The 24,467-nt window shown below is 36.2% G+C and overlaps 1 protein-coding gene and 1 non-coding gene across 4 annotated transcripts in view; one reads left to right on the top strand and one right to left on the bottom strand.

Annotated features, from left to right (window-relative positions):
• The window catches only part of LOC104750135 (putative cullin-like protein 2), a 42,920-nt gene extending 22,241 nt beyond the window's left edge, over nucleotides 1–20,679 (top strand). Inside the window, exons 1-8 of one of the 3 annotated variants that reach the window (XM_087493392.1) lie at nucleotides 18,721–18,885; nucleotides 19,109–19,257; nucleotides 19,345–19,435; nucleotides 19,543–19,728; nucleotides 19,822–19,869; nucleotides 19,955–20,158; nucleotides 20,260–20,337; nucleotides 20,508–20,679. In XM_087493392.1, coding sequence (XP_087349518.1) covers nucleotides 18,814–18,885; nucleotides 19,109–19,257; nucleotides 19,345–19,435; nucleotides 19,543–19,728; nucleotides 19,822–19,869; nucleotides 19,955–20,158; nucleotides 20,260–20,337; nucleotides 20,508–20,543 — 864 coding nt within the window. In that variant the 5' untranslated portion in view covers nucleotides 18,721–18,813 and the 3' untranslated portion in view covers nucleotides 20,544–20,679. Of the gene's footprint in view, nucleotides 1–18,720; nucleotides 18,909–19,108; nucleotides 19,258–19,344; nucleotides 19,436–19,542; nucleotides 19,729–19,821; nucleotides 19,870–19,954; nucleotides 20,177–20,259; nucleotides 20,338–20,507 lie in introns of those variants that run through there. The other 2 variants (XM_087493394.1, XM_087493393.1) reach the window with 2 other exon arrangements.
• LOC147925235 (small nucleolar RNA R71) lies at nucleotides 4,684–4,790 on the bottom strand. The gene has a single exon (XR_015585617.1). It is a non-coding gene; the product is annotated as a small nucleolar RNA R71 (small nucleolar RNA).
• Nucleotides 20,680–24,467: the final 3,788 nt, after the last annotated feature.

Below are 24,467 nucleotides of genomic sequence, written 5' to 3'. Positions count from 1 at the left end.
TTTCCATAGAAACCAAGCACATCCAAATATGAGTTCTGGAAGGTCTTCAATAGTGTCCCGTACTCTAAAGCTCTGAATCTGTCCTGAAACGTATTTTCCTTGTCTTTTGGTCATTTTTGCTATAAAACCTGTAAAACCTTCTTGAAACCTGAAATACTTGATAATAGACCTTTTAGACCTGAAATCTCATCAAACTAGTCCTAAATGCATATGAAAACTATAGCTAAAATGAGTAAAATAATGATGTTATCAATGCAGATTCCTGGTTTGTTATTGTTTGGCTAATGATTGTTGATTGATAGATAGAGGTGTCTCTATTGCTTGTGTGTATAGCCCAGTAGATGGGAGGATTACCTTACTGAGTGTTTATAAAATACTCATACATTGCAATTTGTGTTTATGGTGCAAGTAAAGGGAAAGTGTGATCATGGAATCAAGGCAATGAAGATGAGGATGTTCTAGTGATTCACTTAGTTATTGTTTGGCTTGCTAGGTTGCTAAAGTTGAGTCATTAGAACATTGTTTAGGATTGCGGGTTCTTTGATATATGTTGTTATGATTTAATATTGGTTATTGGTTATTGGTTATCTACTGGTTATTGGTATTTGTTATGTTATCCGCTGTTGGGTATTGTGGTTAGGTGGCTAGTGGGTATGGGATTACTAGTGTAGTTTATTATTATTACTATTATTATATTTATTATTTATTATTTATTAAATAAAGAATGGTCGGGTCGTTTCAGTTTGATATCAGAGCCCTTACGGTTCTAGGTTTGGGTTCACTAAGTTTATGTTGTGATGTTGGGATTGCATGCTTTGATTGATTATGTAAGTTAGTCAATTTTGTGTGGCATGGAGTCCTAGAACATCTTCTTCGAGCCAACAGTGTGATTCCACGGTGAGTTTATGTTTTTGTGTTATGTATAATTACGTGCTTAGCCTTCTGTTCATGGTAGTGCAGATGGTTAGAGAGGGTGCTTTTGCTGGTCGTGGAGGCGGACGTGGTTGTGGTAGGGGCAGAGTCCCAGCGTTTAGTGAGACTGTGGACCAGAGTGGGACAGTTGAGGTTGTCGGCGAGTCGCAGGGCTTTCAGGAAGGCTCCACGAGTGTGGTCGGGTGACAGGAACGTACGCGCTGATGGAGTCGGTGTGGGCGGTGTTAGTGCCGGGTTGGCTGGTGTTGCTAGGGTTCCAGGTGCAGGGGTCCCAGCAGTTGGAGCCCCTGTAGGAGGCGTTGATCTTGCGGGCTTGTTGACATAGTTGTTGGAGCGAATACCGGAAGTGGTACCGGAAGTGGTACCGGCTGAGGCACCGGTAGTGCCACCAGTAGCGGCGGGGGTGCAGCAGACAGTGGCTGCAGATGTAGGAATTCATTCTCGTTATGGCAATATGCTGAGGGAGATGAACTATAATGGTACCGAGCGGTTTGCGGGAGGTACTGATCCTACTGTTGCTGATGCGTGGAGGACAAGCGTGGAACATAACTTCCAGTCTCTTAGATGTCCTGAGAAGTTTTGGGTGGATATAGAGGTTAACAACCTTTTTGGTGATGCTTAGTTGTGGTGGAGTTATGTGGCTGCTATGAGAGTGCAGAGGGAGATGTCTTGGGCTGACTTTGACTTGGAGTTCAACTACAAGTATTTATTATTTCTTATTTATTAAAAAAAACGGATCGGATCGTTTTACCTTTCAACAGAGTGATCCTGATCAATTATTATGGATTTTATGGGCAATCTGGAAGACCATAAATAAAAAGGTTTTTCAACGTTGAGAGATCGAGACTACTGATATAATTGCTCAGGCTTTTGGCGATAATTTAGCCTGAGAAAAGGCATTCTCTTTTACGGCGGTCATGTTATCTCCATCTCCGTCTTCGCATGTCCCAGTTTCTTCACCTCGTTGTCAGATTGATGGTTCTTAGAAAGCAATCAATATGCATTTAGGATTGGGCTGGTGGTGTTGCGTTGGTGAGGAGCGAACCTTGTTGTTGAGGGCCAAGTGTCTAAGACAGAGCCCCTCCCCCTGCTGATAACTCTATATTTTACCATATTTTAGCATGCATTTATCTCTTGTTTTGCATTGTTGAGAGTTAGTTTTAGCACATTTATGTCTTTTATTCTCAGTTTATGCATTAGAATAGAATTTGCATTGCATTTGCATATTTGTGTGCATAAACAGGTGAATTAGGTACTTTGGAAGCACAAAGGAGAAGTTATGATCACAAGGGAACATCTAGCAAGGGAATAAGGCTCAAAAGAGGAGGAAAGCAATCACTCGATAATGGAGTCGAGCACACACTCGACCGTTTGCCAAAGAACACTCGGTTGGATTTAAGACAAGTCCCTCAATGATCGACCCGAATAAAGATCTTCCGTTGGCATTCAGCTTCCAAGTTCTTTAAGAAAGTTGTAGAAAACCGAGTTAGTTTTCCAATGACGGTAGTCTCAGGCCGATCGGAGTTATGGTGCAAAAGTTATCATTGTTTTACTGAACGGATATCATACCAGATCGAAGATTGGAGCTACTTGACAAACCACGTGACCATGCACTCGACCAAGCACATGGTCTAGCACTTACCACCGGCTCTCTATTTTGTCTCCTAGCTAACTAGGGTTTCCCTTCTTTCCTATAAATAGGCCCCTGCCCTCTGGCCACAAACAAGCTTGTTTTTTTAGGTCTAGCCACCAAAAATTATAATCGTCATAACTTTTGATCCTTTAAGTATTTTCATTTGATTTCTTCTATAAAGTTGCTTATTTTATCATCATCTTTATGATTATGTTTGTTTTATCATTTTCTGGGTTTGTCTTCTTACATCTCATTTATTAGATTCTAAATAGAGATAGATTCTTAAGGATGGGTTAGGTGGGTAGAGAACTTAGTTTGTTTAGGATTGTATAAGCTTGAATTCTATAGATTCCTTTCTAGATTAGGTGAGCTCTAAGCTGTTCTTATACTGAGAGGGTAAGAACAGATCTTAAGCTACTTAACATCACACCAATGTTTAAGTTGCTAGATAAGGCTAATGGTAGAGATTATCATGAAGCATGCTAAGCGATTAGATGTTTAAAGTGATTTTTGACAAGTAATGATCTGATTTTTAAAGCTTGTTTAGTATAGTTTCACCAATGAGAGTTGGGTTAGTATGTTACTAAACTTGATTACCTTTGTCATGAGAGTGGATTGGTAAGCCCTTAAGATCATTGTCTAAGGATTAGCTCTTTGTTGATTGAGTTTTGTTAAGCAACCTAGATAGATTAAGTTTAATACCAACCAATAATTCCCATCCTTAGGATCTATTTGCTACTTGTTTGCTTATGTTTCTTGCATTTAATTACTTGTCATTTTATGCTTTATTGTTTCTGCTCTTAGTTTTAAAGTTAATCTTTTGTTCTGCATCACTCATCCGTGCACTCGACCTTGGTTCACACCATGCTCGATCGAGTGTTAGGTCGAGCACCAGTTTAATTTCTTGTTTATGCATTGTTCTGTTCTAGTTTGTTCTTGCTTATTTCCTATTTAATTTAGTTTTCATCTTGTTTTTTTACTGCTTTTTGTTACTCTTGCTTATTTATATTCTGCACTACTTTCATTTATTTATCTTTCATTTAGTTTCTGTTTAAGTACTTTACATTATGCATTTTACATTTCTGTTTCATTAAGTTGGTAGAATACCACCCCGTATCTGAATTGGCTTAACTTGTACTATCTTGATTGCATCTTTTGTGATTAGCATAATCCTATTTGGATTGACACCTTAAGTACTACAATGCATAAGGTTAATTGAACCTACTAGGATAGAGACACAAAAATCCTAGTATCAATTTGGCGCCATTGCCGTTTGAGTAGTTGTTTGTGACAGTATGGATTTACACAAGTTTAAGATTAAGTTCTATTGTTACACTTGCTCATTACTGACTTGAATCTTCATCTGCTTGTTGTTTTGTGTTTCAGGTATCAACTCGACTCCGCACTCGACCGTCTGCTCGTACGAGTGATAGATCGAGTCATCAAGCCAGATTCAGTCAGTACTCTAGTTTCATTCAGTTCGGCCTTCAACTCGATCCAGTGCTCGACCAAGTGTCAGTTTGAGTGGGTTATCGAGTCACTTACCAAAGTTCACTCGAGCCTGTGCTAGACCGTCTGTCAGTTCGAGTAGTTGATTGGGTTAGTACATGCAAACCAGGTCGAAAGGAAACAAGAACCTTGAGAGATATATTGAGCACATCAACCATTTACCAAGGGATTTAAGGCAACAAAGAACCAGAATCCTTCAGGAACAGGAACAACAGCTGATCATGGATCCACCTATGCAGAGACCTAGACAGATTGGAGTTGGTGATGCTCCAAACAGCCACACACAAAGGGCTGGAATTGTCCCACCTGTAGTAGCAAAGAATAATTTTGAGATAAAAGGTGGGCTGATTACTATGATCCAGTCAAACAAGTTCCATGGCCTGCCTATGGAGGATTCCTTAGACCATCTTGATAAGTTTGATAGGCTATGTGGCCTGACCAAGATTAATGGAGTAAGTGAAAACAGCTTCAAGCTCAGACTCTTCTTATTTTCACTTGGTGACAAAGCTCATTTGTGGGAGAAGACTTTACCAACAGGAGCAATCACAACCTGGGATGGCTGCAAAAAGGCTTTCCTGGCCAAGTTCTTCTCTAATGCAAGGACTGCTAGACTAAGGAATGAGATATCAGGTTTTGCCCAAAAGAATAATGAGACTTTCTGTGAAGCATGGGAAATATTTAAAGGCTACCAAACCCAATGTCCTCATCATGGGTTTAGTAATGAGTCCCTACTTAGCACACTATACAGAGGAGTACTACTAAAGATCAGAATGTTGCTGGACATTGCATCAAATGGGAAATTTCTCAACAAACATGTGGATGAATGATGGGAACTGGTAGAAAACTTGGCCCAATCAGATGGGAACTATAATGAAAACTATGATAGGACTGTCAGATTTGTTGAACCTGCCCAGGATGAGAAGTACAAGAAAAATTTGAAGATTGTGCATGACAAGTTAGACAAGATTCTGCTTAGTCAGCAGACTAACATTCACTTTCTTGTTGATGAAGACACAACAGTTCAAGCTGGGAGACTGACATGGCTGAGCTGTGCTATGTACATAACCAAGGTGGTTTCAAGCCTTACAACTAGTTAAAGAACAATAATATGTCTTACAGAAGTACTAATGTGGCAAACCCACAAGACCAAATTTATCAAGCTCAACAGCCCCAACAACATAACAATTATGTACCTAAGCAGCAAAACCAAAGTTTCCAGACTCCAATGTGTCCCCCACCAGGGTTTCAGACTAACCAGATCCAAGAAGCTGATTTAAGAGCTATGATGCAGCAGGTGCTACTTGGACAAGCAAATGGGCAGCTTGAGACAGCAAAAAAGTTTACTAAGCTGAACCAGAGGCTAGATTCTTCTTATCATGATTTGCATCTCAGGTTTAACACCCTGCAATCAAAGATGATGACCATTGAAAGTCAAATGAAGGGAAAAGCAATTGAAAAAACAACTGAGTTTGCTAAGGCCATTAACCTTCGAAGTGGAAGACAACTACCGGAAAGAATAGGTGTTTTGCCGATCACTAAGGATAGTGATATTCAAGATGGGGAGGAGTTTCAACAAGAAACAACTCAGACTGAAAAACAGGTGGAGTCCGAGCAACCACTCGACCAGCCACTCGAGCCGTCACACGATCGAGTACCTGATTGAGCAAGATGTCGAGTACCTTCCCAGGAAAAGCTCAACCCAGCTGCTACCAAGGAAAAAGAAGTCAGGTTTATTCCACCCCCTTATACGCCTCCACTACCTTTCCCAGGAAGATTTAAGAAGCAGATGGTTGAAAAGTATAAGGCACTGTTTGACAAACAAGTTAGAGAAATTGAGCTTAGGATGCCTTTAATAGATGCTTTTGCTTTGATTCCTCCCTATCATGAATTCCTGAAAGATGTTGTAATGGAAAGGATCAAGGAAGTTCAAGGAATGGTAGTTCTTAGCCATGAGTGTAGTGCTATAATCCAAAAACAGGTAAACCCACAAAAGTTAAGGGATCCAGGTTCTTTCACACTTCCTTGCTCCATTGGTCCTTTGACTTTCAACAGATGTCTTTGTGATTTGGGAGCTTTAGTCAGCCTAATGCCTCTGTTAGTTGCAAAGCGCCTAGGGTTCACTAGGTACAAGCCATGCAATATATCCCTGATCTTATATGATAGATCAGTAAGATTGCCACATGGTGTTTTGGAAGACTTACCAGTAAGAGTTGGATCAGTAGAAGTCCCAACAGATTTTGTAGTTCTGGAAATGGATGAGGAACCTAAAGATCCTCTGATCCTAGGAAGACCATTTCTAGCCACAACAGGAGCTATTATAGATGTAAGGAAAGGGAAAATTGATCTCCATTTGGGAGAGGACCTCAGAATGACATTTGACATTTTAGAAACCATGAAGAAACCAACAATTGGAGGACAAATCTTTTGGATTGAAGATATGGACAATTTAGCAGGAGAGCTGATGGAAGAATTATCAGAACAAGATCACCTTAAAATTGCTTTGACCGAAAGTGGGGAGGAAGGGTTCCTGCATAGAGAAACAGAGGTTTATGAAGAAATGTTGGACTCTTATAGAGAACATGATATTCCAGAAGCCTTTGAGGGGTTACCAGCGTCAAGAGAGGAAGTCTGGTCATTTTAGTTAGCAAACATAGAGAGTTCGACCACGCACTTGAGCATGTACACGATCGAGCAGCAGAAGCACTCGACTGAGCACTCCGCCGAAACCCACACTGATGACTGGTCTGAGCTAAAAGCACCAAAAGTGGAACTCAAACCACTCCCACCTGGGCTAAGGTACGTATTTCTAGGAATTAACTCTACTTATCCAGTAGTAGTAAATGCTAGTTTGAGTAATGAAGAGCTTGATCTACTAGTTGCTGAGCTTAGAAAGTTTAGGAGAGCTATAGGCTATTCCTTGGATGATATCAAGGGAATTTCACCTAGTCTTTGCATGCATAGAGTTCATCTTGAAAATGAATCTTACTCCAGCATAGAACCCCAAAGAAGACTTAATCCAAACCTTAAAGAAGTAGTAAAGAAAGAGATTCTCAAACTGCTTGGTGCTGGTGTGATCTATCATATCTCTGATAGCACTAGGGTCTCACCAGTACACTGTGTGCCCATAAAGGGGGGAATTATTGTAGTTAAGAATGATCAAGATGAATTAATCCCAACTAGAACCATAACAGGACATAGGATATGTATTGACTACACAAAACTTAACTCAGCCTCTAGAAAATATCATTTCCCTCTCCCATTTATTGATCAAATGCTTGAAAGACTAGCTAATCACACCCATTACTGTTTCTTGGATGGATACTCTGGATTTTTCCATATACCAATTCATCCTAATGATCAAGAAAAGACAACATTCATATGCCCATATGGTACTTTTGCTTATAGAAGAATGCCATTTGGACTATGTAATGCACCAGCTACCTTTCAAAGATGCATGATGTCTATCTTCTCTGTTTATGGAGACTCTTTCTCTTCTTGTCTAGCTTTGGAAAAGGTGTGATCTTATGTAGGGTTCTAAAAAGGTGTGAAGAGACAAATCTGGTTCTGAATTGGGAAAAATGTCACTTCATGGTTCAAGAAGGGATAGTTCTTGGACATAAGATTTCAGAGAAGGGCATTGAGGTTGATAAGGCAAAAATTGAAGTCATTGTCCACCTTCAACCACCAAAGACAGTGAAAGACATAAGAAGTTTCCTGGGACATGCTGAGTTCTACAGAAGGTTTATCAAAGATTTCTCTAAGATTGCTAGGCCTTTAACAAGATTGCTGTGCAAAGAAACTGGGTTCAAATTTGATTAAGAGTGTTTGAAAGCTTTTAAGGAGATCAAGGTTGCTTTAATATCAGCACCAATAGTTCAAGCTCCAAACTGGGATCTTCGTTTTGAAATCATGTGTGATGCTTCTGATTTTGCTGTGGGAGCAGTACTAGGACAAAAGAAGGACAAGAAGCTGCATGTTATACATTATGCAAGCAGAACTTTAGATGAAACCTAAGGGAGATATTCAACCACAGAAAATGAACTTTTGGTAGTAGTGTTTGCATTTGAGAAGTTCAGAAGCTACCTAGTGGGTTCTAAAGTGATTGTCTATATTGATCATGCTGCTTTAAGGCACATTTACTCAAAGAAAGACACCAAACCCAGGTTGTTAAGGTGGATCTTGCTTCTACAAGAATTTGATATGCAAATTGTAGATAAGAAGGGTATAGAGAATGGGGTAGCTGATCATTTGTCCAGAATGCGGATAGACTAGGCTATACCAATTGATGATTCAATGCCTGAAGAAAAGCTCATGCAGCTGGAAACTACTCGACCCACCACTCGAGCGTGCACTCGATCGAGTGTGTTTGGACACCCGATCGAGCAGGACCAGATGGAGGAATGGATGGCAGTTAACTATGAAGATTTGCCCTGTTATGCTGACATAGTGAACTATAATGTTTGTGAAGAATTTCCAGAAGGCATAGAACCTTATAAAAAGAAGAAACTGCTCAAGGATGTCAACATTTACTATTGGGATGAACCCTATCTATATAAAAAGGGGTCAGATGGTCTGTTTAGGAGATGCATAGCAGAAAATGAAGTGGAAGGAGTCCTGAAGCACTATCATGGTTCAACTTATGGAGGCCATTTTGCAACATTCAAAACTGCCCAAAAAGTTATACAAGCAGGATTATGGTGGCCAACTCTGTTCAAAGACACTCACAATTTTATTACAAGTTGTGATGCTTGCCAAAGGATGGGGAATATTACAAGAAGGAATGAGATGCCCCAAAACCCAATTCTGGAAGTTGAGATATTTGATGTTTGGGGAATTGACTCCATGGGTCCTTTCAACCCACCATCAAATGGCAATGTCTATATATTGGTAGTTGTGGACTATGTCTCCAAATGGGTAGAAGATATTGCAAGCCCCACCAATGATCACAAGGTTGTTATTAAACTTTTCAAAACCATAATCTTTCCAAGATATGGGGTTCCAAAAGATGTGATCAGCGATGGAGGAACACATTTCATAAACAAGGTCTTTGAAGGAATGTTGAAGAAGTATGGAGTTAAACACAATGTATCCACAACTTATCATCCTAACAAGTGGGCAAGTAGAGGTCTCAAACAAGCAAATCAAGGCAATACTATCAAACTTGATGAAACATTTTGGGCCTATAGGACAGCTTTTAAGACTCCAATAGGAAGGACCCCATTTAAGCTTGTTTATGGAAAATCTTACCATCTTCCTGTTGAAGTTGAATATAAGGCTCTATGGGCAATCAAACTGTTGAATCTGGACTTAGAGACTGCCCAGGCCAAGATGAGTCTTGATCTGCATGAAATTGAAGAGATAAGGCTAGAAGCTTATGAAAGCTCCAGAATCTATAAGGAGAGAACAAAAGCCTTTCATGACAAAAAGATTTTGATTAAGGACTTCAAGGCTGGGGATCAAGCTCTAATCTTCAACTCAAGGCTAAAGTTGTTCCCAAGAAAGTTGAAGTGCAGATGGGGAGGCCCTTTTGAAGTATAAGAAGTCTTACCATTTGGAGCTGTAACACTTCTTAACAAGGATGGTAGTGAGTTCACAGTTAATGGTCAAAGAGTTAAGAAGTACTGGGGAGAAATGGAGAAACAAGACAAGTCAACAATGTTTCTCCAAGATGCTCCTCAAGCTTGAAATAGCATCAAAAGTCAAGTTTAGTGACTTTAAACAAGCTCACTAGGGAGGAAGTCCCTAAGGTATCATTGTAAATAAGTTTTATTTTCCTTGTAGTTTTGATATTTTTCTTTCATGTTTGTGTTGGGCAGGCCTTATTTAGGGAAGTATGGATAGGTATGAGAAGGATTGGACTTAAGAAAATGGACTTTTGATGCCACTCGACCAGCCCACGGGAGGTACTCGATCGAGTGTCTACAAGCCCAAGCCCACTCAGTTCAAGCTCGATCGAGTGGAGGGAGAGACAACTTCAAAATTCAAATTTTGGCAAGGCACTCAACCAAGTGGGGTCGAGTGGTGGGGTCGAGCATGTGCCAAGATGAGTCAAAGATTCCAATTTCAAATTCAAATGGTAAAAACGCTCCACCTTGTTCCCTTGTCCCGTCCACTCCTTTATAAGAGCATGAATTCGAGCATAAGCACCACACAATCTCTCATTTGCATTAACATTTCAGTTTCTTGATAAACACCTCTTTTTAAAGCTTAATGTTCAGTTCTTTTAATCCTTTTGGTTTACTAACCTATTAATTTGAGTTTTGAGTTTGTTCTTCCAAGTTTCTTTTGAAATGACTTCAAGAGATAGAGCTGCGGCTCGCCGAGAAGCTGTTAAGCTTGTTGCTGCCAGTTTCCCTGAGCTTCAAAAGGTACCATATATTCCAAGAGAAACTGGGGAGGGCACTCGACCAAGAACTCGACCACGCACACGGTCGAGTGAGAGTGAGGGCGAGTTGGTGTTTGACTTCTCTAGGCAAAGGAGAGACAAGGCAAAAGGGAATAGGCCAGCCCAAGAACCCCAAGAAGAGGAGTATGAAAGTGAAGAAGAAGAGGAGGTGGAAGAAGAATATGATTCCCAAACCCCAAGCCAGCTCTATGAAGCTTTCATGAAGATAGCTTCCAAGGAACAAGATATCCACATAAAGAAACCATGGAGAAGCTGGGTATTGCTGAAGATGTTGAGTTTCTGTTTGAGAAATGCATCCTAAGCAAATTCATGGGTTTGTGTTTGGAGGGGTATAGGGAAGAGAGTTGTGAATTCCTATCGACCATCAAGCTTCATCTCTTCACAATCATGGACGAAGATATGGGAGCTGATTACATTGACTTCACCATCAAGGGCAAGAAGTATGAGCTGCCACTCAAGCAACTAGCCACACTCTATGGATTTGAAGTTGGAAGTGAAGAAGACATGGTCATACCTAAGGAGGAACTCTTTGTTTGGGAAACAATTGGAGACAACAAGCTTTATTCCTCTTCCAAAACCAAGAGTTCAAGGATAAGGAGTCCATTCCTAAGGTACTTCCACAAATCTTTAGCAAACACATTCTTTGCTAGGAAGGAAAATGGAAACCTGAATGAGGGGGAGCTTAAGATGATTGATGTAGCACTCTATGATCATCACACAAGCAAGAGATGGGACTGTTATCCTTGGGAGCAGTGTGGATACAGATTTGGCTATGATCCTCATTGACCAATTCATCTATTATAAAAGCTGGGTGAGAAAGCTGCACAAGAGGAACTCAACTAGAGTTCTAACCATTGGAGGCATCATCACTCTAATCCTTGTAGCTGCAAATGTACCACTTCAAGGAGAGAAAGCCAGACAAAGATGGATAAACACCCAATATCTCACTTCCACCCTCATTCTAGCAAAGGAGTTGCACCATGGGAAGCATCTTTCAACTTTAAGCATCCAATAGTGGGGAAGACTCAGCTTATTTTACCTAATCAAGGACTCACCACCATAAGAGAAGGGCTGAAAATTGACTTTTGGCCAGCTGCTGAATTCTTGTTTGATGGTACAGCCCAAGTAAGAGAGGATCAAGCTAGAGATGTGGAGATGGCTGATGGGGAAGAACAATTTTATTTTGAAGAGTATGAACCAAGCCCAAGAGATAGTAGAGGGGTTAGAGAGACAAGCAAAAGGGTGACACTTTTACAAAAGTGGAACAAATGGCATGGGAAGACTGTGGATAAATTGAAGAAGAAGATGGGGAAGATGGCTAAGTCCATAAAAGGTTTAAAGAAGGAAATTGTTTAGCTGAAGAGTGGAGATTCATTACCAGCACCATCAAGGCCTTTGAAGAGGAGCACGAGGAGCAGCTCAACTTGAGCATTGTCTAGAGCTGAAAACCCAGTGATACCAGCTAGAGCTTCACTGCATGAGCCAATTCAGAGGGAGAGAGGTTCAGATCGCACAGAACTTCAATTTCCGAGGCACTCGACCGGTACACTCGAGCACTCACTCGACCGAGTACCCCCGATGTTCTCGGCCGAGCACCTGCCCAGACCTCCTTATGGGTTCCCAGCTCCAACAGGTTACCCACCTTACCCCTATGGTCCAGCTTACCCACCCTTTCCACCTCAGTACTTCATGGACCCAACCCTTCTGCAACAATATTATGAGCAACAAGTTCAGCCATTCTACCCACAACAAGCCACTCGACCAGCCAGCTCGACCCAGCACTCGACCGAGCACTCGATCGAGCAATCGATCGAGTCGCAACCGATGGCCATAGTCGAGTACCCTGTTTCTCCACCTCCAAGTCAAAGTCAAGACCCCAACTACACCTATGACAGCATGAGTGATCCTGTAGAGAACTTCTTCAACAATCCATAAGGTACCACAATCACCATCTCATTGTAAATACCATTGCATTTCTTGTTTTATTTTATTTTAAGTCTTGAATCCTCTTTCAAATTTCTCTTACACAAGGGACTGTGTAATTTAAGTTTGGGGGAGGGTTTGAGATGACATTTGACATTATTTTCTATTCTCTTAGTTCAAATTCTTAGCATTATCATGTTAGTATTTGCATGTCATCTAAGGCATAGAAAAACCCTAAAAATTTGAAATTTTTTCACAAAATCTTTATAAAGAAAACAAAGTGTTCATGTAGTTTGTATTGCATAATAGGATCTTGTTTAGCATATTTCATATAGGATTGTTTCATTTTTGCATTAGAGATCTATGATGAGTTTAGCCTTGTAAACTTGCTTAAATCCACTAAACTATGATCAATGCCCAAGTTATTAGTACTTTGATGCTAGTTGAGTGGTTAGAAACATAAGATTGAACCAAGTCTAGAATTCCTATATTGCATTCTGTCTAAACTGAAGCATGAAACCATTTCCTGTTTATAAGAACCTAATATTGACTTTTTATTATCAGTTTGTGCATTGCTTTAAACTCATGGATACTTTATACATATTTGGATCATCTTTTCCCATTTTCACCACTCTTGTTGATCCAAGTAGCTGATTTCATCATTGAATCAGTTTCCCCTACCCTTAACCAATCCTTCTTTCAAGCCATGTTAAATCTTGTGTGTTTGAGGCCTATTTTAGGATTGAGCTTGGTAGAAAGTGTTAGGTTTGAACTGACAAGAATAAAACTTTGTGTAGTTCTAGTTTGTATTTTTCAAACTAGATAGGGCTAGGAGGTTTGAATTCTAGGTTTGGGACTTGGTGAGTTCAAAAAGAAAAGAAAAGAGTGAAAAGAGAAAGAAAAGGGTTAAGTCCTTAGGAGGGAAGTGTTTTAAAGAAAATTCAAACTCTAAGTGAAAGAATGGGAGCATTAAAAGTTCTAAGTAAGGTTCTGGTCAAAGAAAAGAAAGAAAGAAAAGAAGAGTTCAGTGAAAAGCTTTATGACTTGGGAAACAAGTAAGAATAAGAACCTTAGCAAATGAGAAAGAAACCCCATTCCACTAAGAGAAATCAAGTTGAAACCCCTCCTAGGACAGAAAAGCAAAGAGAAAAAGGGCAAAATAGAAAAGATGAAGTTAAAGGGTAGAAATAGGACATCATGGGTTTAGAATGATTAGGAACAATTACTTTGGGTACTTTTGGGTAAACAAGGTTCTGTTCTTGTATGTGTCTAAGTGATCTTACCTTTAGCCTTCTTCTAAAGCTCAATCCATTTTTTGTGAGAGAACCCTTGTTATTGATAAGACCCACTCAAAAGAGAGACCATTTCTGTCTCTAAACCCTTATTACCAAGCCAAATGAGTTTAAGCATTGCATAATCTGATTCATGTTCTTGTTTAATGAATGTTAAAGGAAATGGTTGATTTGAATGCATATGGAAGTCTAAGGCTTGAATCAGTTAAGGTTGTGAAAGGCTTGTCTAAAATCTTTAAGTATAGCTCATTCACTTTGCATCCTAGTGCTAGTAAATTGGAAATTGATTCTAGCTAGTATATTAGCATGTCTAAGGTTCTGAGATCCCACTTTCAATTCTCACTTTCTTACTCATGTCTAGTTTGTTTGCTTGAGGGCAAGCAAAGACTAAGTTTGGGGGTGTTGATGTTCACACATTTTACCTTGTTTTACCTTAGTTTATTTACACATTTTGCATGATTCACTAGCTTGTTAGATCATCATTGAGTAGTTTTAGGGCTGTTTATGCATTAGAGTAGATTTGCATTGCATTGTATTGTTTCTTGCATAAACAGGTGATTTAGGACCCAATGGAGCATGGATAAGTGCTGAGGGAGAGTGAATCCATCAAGAGAAGCAAACACAAGAGCTATAGCAGAAGAGAATCAAGGTCCGGAAGTCCACTCGACTACCACACTCGACCAGACACTCGACCGTGTTCTAAGAGGGACTCGACCGACTGAAAGGAGCAGAAGAAGACCTGACTCGACCGAGCACATGGTCGAGTCAACCGAGCCGCCTCTCTATTTTGTCCTGTAGCCATTTTAGGGCTTCCCTACTTTTCTATATATACCCCTTGTACTCTATGGCCACTGACAAGCCACTTTACAGAGAGAAAATATCAGAAAACCTAGTATTTACCTTTTTTGGGATTTTAGCTTTTAAGTTTACATCATCAACCACTTTTAAGCTTTTTCTCTAGATTTTCATACCTTGTTGCTTCTGTAACTTTTTGGGTATTGAGAATCTGAGTTTATTTCTTTGAACAAAGTTGTAGATCTCATTCTTATCTTTCTAATCATACAAGTTTCATTGATTTCTGGGTTTATGATTTTGTTCATCATGAGTTGTTCATCTGAGTAGTGTGTTAGAATCTTAGGGATGGATTAGGCTGGATGAGAGTTATGGTAGTTTAGACTGATCAAGCTTGTTTGTTTAAATATTTCTTCTAGATTAGGCATGCTCTATGCTGTTCTTATATCTGAGAGGGTAAGAACAGATCCTAGGTTGCTTAACATCATACCAATGTTTAAGCTTCTGGATAATACTAATGCTGGAGATTATTGTGCCTATCCCAAGAGATTGGTTGCTTCTGGATAATACTAATGGTTTTTGACATATGATGATATGGATCTTTATGCGTGCTTTTATATGCAATAGCTACTGAGAACTAGATCTAGGAGTATCTAAGCTTGATTGTTATTGTCATGAGAATGGATTAACAAGTATTAGAGGATCATTGTCTAGAGATAACTCACTGTTGATTGAGGTTTGTTGATCAGTTTAGATTAGTATAGCTCAAGTCCAGCCCATTAATTCATCCCTAGGACCTTCTGTGTTATTGATTTCTTTTATTTGATTACTGTTATCCGCTTTTCATTTGATCCACTTTAGTTTTGCTGTGTTGGATTGTTAAGTTTGATTTCTGTTCTTCGTAACTTTCCACTCGACCATGTACTTGATCGAGCATACGATCGAGTGCTTGCTCGAGTCCATTTCCAAGTTCTTACTTTATGTTCTGCATCTTTTTAGTTTCACTCTTGTTTCATTGCATATCTTAGTTTCAATTATTATCTTGCATTTAGTCTGTTATCTTAGTGTTTTCTATTTTGCATTTACATTTCTGTCAGCAACTGTTACATCAAAACCATTTCATATTTGGCTTAACTTAAATAAGTGTTTACATCTAGACTGCTTGCATCATACTCATCACTGATTGATATCTCTTATACTGTAACTGCATAAGAGTAATTGAAACCTCTTGCATTCCACCTAACCATACATCTTAGGGTCTTAGCTTGTGTTTGTTGTCTGATTGCATCATTCATACATTCAAAAGTATCAAACCCCATAGAAAAGACCATGTTTCACTTGTATTCGGAGTTAGAAGTGTTGTTGTGGGCCATTGAGAGGATACGTGTTGCAGGGATCGCTTGCCAACGTTTCAAGACTGATTGTACTAAGTTACTCACTATGGTGCATTCCCTTGAATATTGGTCGTCATGCTCAAACCTGCTCGATGATTTTAACTCACTGGAGTCCTTCCTACTATTTTCCATCTTTTGGATCCCGCGTACGTCAAATACAAAGGCGGATAAGCTTGTCCGTGTTTCGTGTTCGCTTATCTTTGAAGTTTTTTTGTAAACTCCTTCCCTCCGACTTGGGTAACTAACCGAGGAGTTTTCTTTTAATTTATTATTTGGTTGAAGAAAAGTAAAGAAATACAATTTTAGTGACAGAAAATAGTTGTAGATGAGGTTAAAATTATTAAAATAATATTTAATTTAACAAAAATATATATTTAATTTTTTCATAAGTAAAAACAATGTATAAAAGTGAAAAGATAAACTATTAGTTATAATAGTTATTTTTTTTTACTATAATACACTAATGTATATGCATTTACAAATCTACTATGTATCACTAAAAGTGTATTTGTACACACAAATATATTTTACCATTAAAATATACTCTTTAGTCTTTACTACCAATAAATTGTCTTTATGAACAAATTGTTATTTATGAACACATTAAATAACATATTATATGTCTATTCACTTTAACATTTTTATAGTTACAAAAACGCATACGTTAACCTTACATACTCATATCTTATATATTACAATAGCAGTTTGTTTGAATAAATTATTTGATTGGTGAAAAAAATATGAGACGATATATTATTTTTTTAGTTTTTTTACTTCAACAATCTTTTTCCTTATGTAAATGTGAGTATTTAAATTTTCTTAGAAACAGTAATTAATTGTATAATTTTTACAATCATTTTATATCTTATATAAAAAGTAATCCTTTTTCTTGTAAAATTAGCAACTTAAAAATTAAAATAAGTAAACAATCTTATAATTTCAAATTTTATGATATATATATATATAAATAATTTCCTTAATGATTTTTTCTAAAATTTAAAGCTGTTTAAAATTTTATTTTTCTTATAATTGCTTTTTAAAAGTTTTAAAACTGTTAAAAACAAATCTTTTGTTTTACATTTGGAAATTTACAAAAAACAATTTCATCAAAATATTTTATATAAAATTATATTTTTTCTATTTTAGTTTATATAAAACCTGTTTATGGTAGGTTTTAAATTTTAAAATTTTTGTTTTTTAAATTTTTAATAAATTTAGAATTGACATGCGTCAACATCTGAATAATATAATCGACATGTGTCACGATATTGTTAATGAGTAACTTTGAAATCAAGCTTTATATAATAAGATTTAATAATTATATACATGTATTTAAAACTCATTTCAGTATTTAATTTTATTCTTTAATCATGTAGTATTCCTCATATAATACTTTAAATGATAAATAATTTAATTTGCATATTCATAAGTATTAAAAGTAGTAGATTTAATCATAAATTTCAAAAGAGTGATCCTGATCAATTATTATGAATTTTATGGGATATGGAATACCAAAAATAAAAAGGTTTTTCAACGTTGAGAGATCGAGACGAATGATATAATTGCTTAGGCTTTTGGCGATAATTTAGCCTGAGAAGAGGCATTCTCTTTTACGGCGGTCATGTCATCTCCATCACCGTCTTCGTATGTCCAGGTTTCTTCACTTCGTTTTCAGATTGATGGTTCTTAGAAAACAACCAATATGCATTTAGGATTGGAATGGTGGTGTTGCATTGGTTAGGAGAGAACCTTGTTGTTGAGGGCCCAGTGTCTAAGACAGAGCCCCTCCCCCTGCATTCGGAGTTAGAAGCGTCGTTGTGGGCCATTGAGAGGATACATGTTGCAGGGATCGCTTGTCAACGTTTCAAGACTGATTGTGCTAAGTTACCCACTATGGTGCATTCCCCTGAATATTGGTCTTCCTTCTAAAATCTGCTCAATGAGTTTAACTCACTGGAGTCCTTCCCACTATTTTCCATCTTTTGGATCCCGCGTATGTCAAATAAAAAGGCGGATAAGCTTGTCAGTGTTTCGTGTTCTCTTATCTCTGAAGTTTCTTTTGTAAACCCCTTCCCTCCGGCTTGGGTAACTAATCGAGGAGTTTTCTTCTAATTTATTGTTTGGTTGAAAAAAAAAACTAAAGAGATACAATTTTAGTTAAAAAAAATAGTTGTAGATAAGTTCAAAGTTATTAAAATTAAGTTAATTTTAACAAAGAATAAACATTTAATTCTTTTCATAAGTAAAACAATGTATAAAAGTAAATACATAAACTATTAGTTATAGAAAATAGTTGTTTTTTTTTGCTATAATACACTAATGTATATCCATTTACAAATTTACTATTTACCACTAAAAATGTAATTATAAACAAAAATATATTTTACCATTAAAATATACTCTTTAGTCTTTACTCTTTGGAAGGTTACAAAAGTTTTTTTTTTCTTTAAAAGATTTTAAATAAAATTAGGTTTTCTTTTCTCTATTTTACTTTTATATAAAACATTTTGATGATAGGTTTTAAATTTTTAAATTTTAATAAATTTGGAATTAACATGTGTCAACATCTAAATAATGCAATCGACATGTGTAACGATATTGTTAATTAGTAACTTTTAAATCAAGCTTTATATAATAAAATTTAATGATTATATACATGTATTTAAAACTCATTTCAATATTTAATTTGATTTTATTTAATCATGTACTATTCCTCATATAATACTTTAAATGATAAATAATTTAATTTGCATATTTATAAGTATTAATAGTAGTAGATTTAATCATAAAATGAAATTAAATTGGGTTGGATTTTATGTTACTTTGATTTGTTAGTGCATTTAGTTGTGTTTTCAAATATGGGAAACAAGAAACTTCTCATGCTTGTTTAGACAAAACTTTACAACGTTATATATATATAAGATATCTTATATGCCTTTTCCTCATTCACTGGCATGTTTTTTATTTCGCATCGCTAATCTAATTCAGATATCTTGGACCTTAGTTAAGAAGATATTTTGAATAAGGTTCTACACATTTCTTAATGACTTTAAAAGTTTGGAACGTGCTCTCAAATCTTTTTCTTTCAAATTTGTGGTTCTTTTTTCCTCTAGGCGATTATTCTTACGTTATCACAATGGTTCTTTTGGTATTCTAATTATTTTATATGCCGATGCTAAAGTACTGATAATAGTAGCATTTTCTCGTGTCTATTACTTTATTACAGAGTTTGATTCATTTTAGAAGGATGTCCAGGGAGATTACATTTGAAGAAGGATGGCCCTTCGTGCAGAAAGTTGTTACCAAGCTGATTAGAAATCTAGAAGGAGAGCTTGAACCACCAATTAATTCTGCTGAATATATGGAAGTTTACACGTACGTAATGTTTGTGGTCTTATATGTAATGTTCGGTTTTTAAACTTTTGGACGTGTATACTTACCAAAATGATTACTTCTATACAGGATCATATATGCAATGTGCAGACAAGATCTAATTTACCAACAGCTTTATGATAAGTATCGTCAAGTAATTGAAGATTATACTATACAAACGGTGAGTAACGGATTTTTATGTCTGGACTTGACTCTTCGATATATTGTGCGAAGAAAAAATGTTTTTTTTTTTTTCAATTTAATATTAATTTTATGTGTGGTTTTTAGGTGTTGCCGTCTTTAAGGGAGAAGCATGATGAATATATGTTAAAAGAGCTTGTTAAGAGGTGGAAAATCCATAAAGTTCTGGTTAGATATTTAGCCAAATTCTTTTATTATCTTGAACGTCACTTCGTTTCTGGGAGAGGCATTCCAACACTGAGAGAAGTTGGTTTGACATGTTTTCGCGACCTGGTTTGTCATGCATATTCCTATAGCTTCCAACATTTCGCTGCCTCAAAAGTACGTATATTTTTAATGGTCCATGCAATTAATTATGTACTTCAGGTTTATCGTGAGATGCAGTCCACGGCCACAGAAGTTGTACTAGCACTTGTAAGTATTGGTACTACGTATTGAAAAAGCTCCCGTCAAACCTGATTCTTAATTTTTTATATCTAACGAAATTTGTATTTGCCAGATTCATAAAGAACGTAAGGGCGAACAGATTGATAGGAAACTAGTGGAAAACGTATTAGAAGTCTATGCGAAGATTGGGATGGGAACTATGGAAAAATATGAAGAGGATTATGAAAGATTCATGCTTCAAGATACTGTATCTTACTACACTCGCAAGGCATCAATGTGGATGAAGGAGTGTTCTAGCTCTGATTATTTGCTAAAGGCATGTCGCCGACTATATGTAATTCTATTCTATTTCACGAAAATAAATAAATATATATATATATATATATATATATTAATCTCCATAATTCTATATTGCAGTGTGACGAGTGTCTAAAAATGGAGAAGGAGAGAGTCAATTACTACCTTTATTCAAGCACTGAGCCCAAACTAGTTGAGGTTTGTTACTTATGATATTATTTATTCATTAATATGGAAATAATCATATTTTGACAAGGTAGATTTTTGATTGACTTGTTTGTTTATATTTTTCACTTGCTTCTTATTTTTCTACACAAAATATATTTATATATTTGGAATGACATAATTTCTTTTAATGCAATTTGTAGGCATTGCAGGAGGCCTTTAAGATCTTTTATGTCTAACAAAAAAGTGGCAACAATTTGCGTTAATATCGTGAGTGAAGAAGAAAACTGTGAAAATTTGCGTTAATATCGTGGCAACAATTTGCGTTAATATGTTTTGGATTTCGTAATAATAAAATAGAAAACTTATGAAAAATACACACCTCTTCTACTCTCAGTCAATCAAAATATTCTATCTTATATTTTATCATAAAAAAATAAATCAAAACTAAATTAGAAACCAAATCAAATTAAAGAAACAAATTTTGTATAATTTTATTTAAAGAAAGTTAAATATTGGCTTGTTTTAGATTTTACTATTAAAAGAAGTTATATATCGGTTTGAGTTTATAAACGAGGCTTTGTTTATATTACGTACTCCGATCAAACGAGGCTTTGCTTATATTGCTCACTTGTGTCTTATTTTCTATACAAAATATATTTAGATATTTGGAATGACCATATGTAATTTCTTTTAATGCATTTGTAGGCATTGCAAGAGGCCTTTAAGTTCTTTTATGTCTAACAAAAAGGTGGTAAGTGGTAACAGTTTGCAATCATCGTGAGGGGAGTTAATTATAGGATAAGCATTTTTTTAAGGGTATTGTTCAATAGAGACTTTCTATACGTGATCATAGGTTTAGGCTTTTTTTGCTATACACTGACCAAACTACCCTGCTCTCATAAGATACCAACTCTCTCTCTCTTGCTTCACACTGCTGTTCTCTCTCGTCTCTCCCAAAAACTGGATAAAAATTTCAGATCTTGAGCTACTCCCAAATGAAGATAATCTTTTGTACCTTTGTCTAAGCTGGAAAAACCTTTAGAAAATATAACTTTGCTCCAACATCTATTCTCTCTCGCCTCTACTGCAATTGTTTTTTTTCTCGGTCTCTACAATGAGTGACAGAAATTGGGTGATGAGAAACTTAAGAACGACAAGTGCGGCGTTGATGATGGTGATGATGATAGTCGATGTTGGCAAGGATCAATAATGGAGTCGATGTTGCCAACCATAAATATGTAGTTTTGAAAATTAGTTTTGGATCTGAAGATGTATTGGAGGTTTTGATTCACTTTGTAAGGAATCACATAAAAATTTGAGTTTGTTGTTATAGTTTAAGATAAAATAAATTCTTAATTGATTGAATTCTTATATAAAATTAGAGTCCTTGGGTTTACTATATATTATTCTCTTAGACCATTTTTACTGGTCGTTACTTCCCATAAATTCTTTTATTAAAAACAAATAAAAAATACAAAAAAGAGAAATGAAGAGAGGAAACGTTGCTTAAATTATTTTGGGTAGAAACGTTGCTCATTCTTTTTCTACAACTGCCAGTTTGTTATTAGTAATATATTAAAATATTTTTTTTTATTTGTTGAGCAACGCATCAGCATTCTCCCGGTGGCGATGTTCTTAGGGTTTAGATTTCTTTATTCAAAACACAATCAAGTGAGTCCCTTGGATTTATTGGAGGTGATAGATTTGGCGGCGGAAATGTATTATGAAACGTGGTGGTGATGTATTTGACGCAGACGGTGTTAATGAAGCTATCAGAGAACGTTGAAGATGATGCATACATGTTTTTAACAATAAGAGAAAGTAAAGGTATAACTGTCATTTTGGGTAACTAAAAAGGCCTCAATCCGCAAGTACGGTTAGAAATGCTCTATTTCAAAAATTTTGTGGCACAAAGGCCCATTTGAAGAATAACCCCTCGTGAGGGAAGACCATATATTTTGACGAGGGAGGTCTTTTGATTGTCTTGTTTGTTTATATCGTTCACTTGTTTCTTATTTTTCTACACAAAATATATTTATATATTTGGAATGACCATATACATATAATTTCTTTTAATGCAATTTGTAGGCATTGCAGGAGGCCTTTAAGATATTTTATGTCTAACAAAAAAAGTGGCAACAGTTTGCGTGAGTGAAGAAGAAAACTGTGGATGGTCATATGCTTTGGATTTCGTAATAATAAAACTTATGACTTATTGGGTGAGATTAATAAGGCAAACTATGATAGTACTTTTTCAGTTTCTTTCCTTCTCTGATAGTTCATATTATAAACCACCAGAATAATGGCAAACACGGTTGCGTAAATATATTATCCGTCGAGCTTAATTTGATTGACGGCCAAGGACATGACGTAGGAAGAATTTAGTACAAATACACCAAATTTAGAATATTAAAAATCAAACAAACCACAAAGATAAATTTTGAAGGTCACATGTAAACCTTAACTTATTCGACTACACTTATATACAACCCTAATCACATCAATTTTGTTGACACGATGACAATGACGTCTAAATTAAACTTCCTACTGACTTTGTGGAGCCATCTGCTTGCAGAAAGTCCAACGTACACTTCAGCCAAATATCAATATATACTTCACTAAAATCAAAAAGTTATGACTGATTGGATGAGATTACTATTTAATTTCAACTCAACTCAAATTAGAAATTTTAATATTTTTTCTTTTTAAGAAACATAAATTTTAAACTAAGAGGAAGAAATTGTATTTTGAAATGATAATTTATCTTCTAAATAAATTAATCAATGATCATATTATTCATGAGTTTTACAACAAAATATACCAAAAATGGTATGTAAGCAGTTAAAAAATAGTGATATATGATTTGTGTAACATGTCTCAGGAGTCATATTATTGTTAGGCAATTGTAACTACAGTTCTATAACATCATATTTTTTTATAAAAAGACAAGTTTTTGGTATATATATATATATATATCATCCATTTTTTAAATGTTTTTAACTCAAAACATCACCAGGAACAATATATATATATATATATATGTATATCTATATATATTTTGTCAACCACCGGTTCATTAGCTAAATTCGTGTATTTGTAGGAAGCGGGACAACATATTTAAAGTACCTTAAGTTTTTTTGAGAGGACGATATTGAGGTTGCATTACAATTTAACATATGAAAAAATGATCATTTAGAAAAATTTATGATTTTGATTATTGAACGGATTATCAAATTCATTGATGGATGGAAACCGTTTGACCATATAAACATTCATTACTGAAAGGGCGAGAATTCTATTATGGCTGGAGATGAAATTGGTTAAACCTAATGTAGCCACATAGCATTGAAAATGTTAATGAAACTCAAGTATTTTTGCATGCAAATGTCGAATTATCGCTTTGCCAAGAAAAAAATATTGTGACACTAACAATATATGTTTTATATAGCTGTAAAATAAGTACGTGATTTATTGATTTTTCATTTAAAAATCAAATGCTTATATTTATATTGATAGATTCACATTATAAAAGTTTTAAACTAGAGAGTACAAATCTAGTTTGCAACTGAAAAGAAGTGGGAATGCAGTTGAAGATCGATCCATTTCGTGGAATCGATCAATATTATGTGAAAAAAAAAACAATGGAGGGAGCATGATATGTGGTCAACAACACAGAGATCAGATTCTACAGAGACATAGAGTGAAATAGAAAGAAGACGTTTGTTGCTGTAATCTACAATCCAAAACAACAAATAGAGCAATCAAGAAGTTAAAATGCAAACATCTTGTTGGTTACTTTGCAATGCGTTTCAACATCTTGAACTGATTATCGTAACGTGAGATATTTTAAAAACCCTAACCAAGGAAACTGAGCAAAATTTTAAGCTTGGATCATCCTTGAGAGACCAAATCAGCTTGCCATATCTCCAGTGATTAGCTTCCACCATCTCACCAACACCGTCGCCACAGAACAAGCCACCACAGCAGAAGCTGGCAGCTACTAGCTGCCCACAACGTCAGCTACAAATGTCTATACACCTCAAAGAGATAAATGTTTGGTCTTGTCCAGAGGACATTGCAAAAAAAAAACGAAACAGAAACGAATGAAAAGAGATGCAACACCTAGTGCTTGATGGTTTCCCTCCTCTTCTTCTTTACTA

This window comes from Camelina sativa, chromosome 16 (assembly GCF_030686135.1).
Source record: "Camelina sativa cultivar CO46 ecotype springtype chromosome 16, ASM3068613v1".
In the NCBI taxonomy this organism is placed as follows: domain Eukaryota; kingdom Viridiplantae; phylum Streptophyta; class Magnoliopsida; order Brassicales; family Brassicaceae; genus Camelina; species Camelina sativa.
The sequence above is the reverse complement of the archived record's forward strand: the minus strand, read 5'-3'. Positions and strand labels throughout refer to the sequence as shown.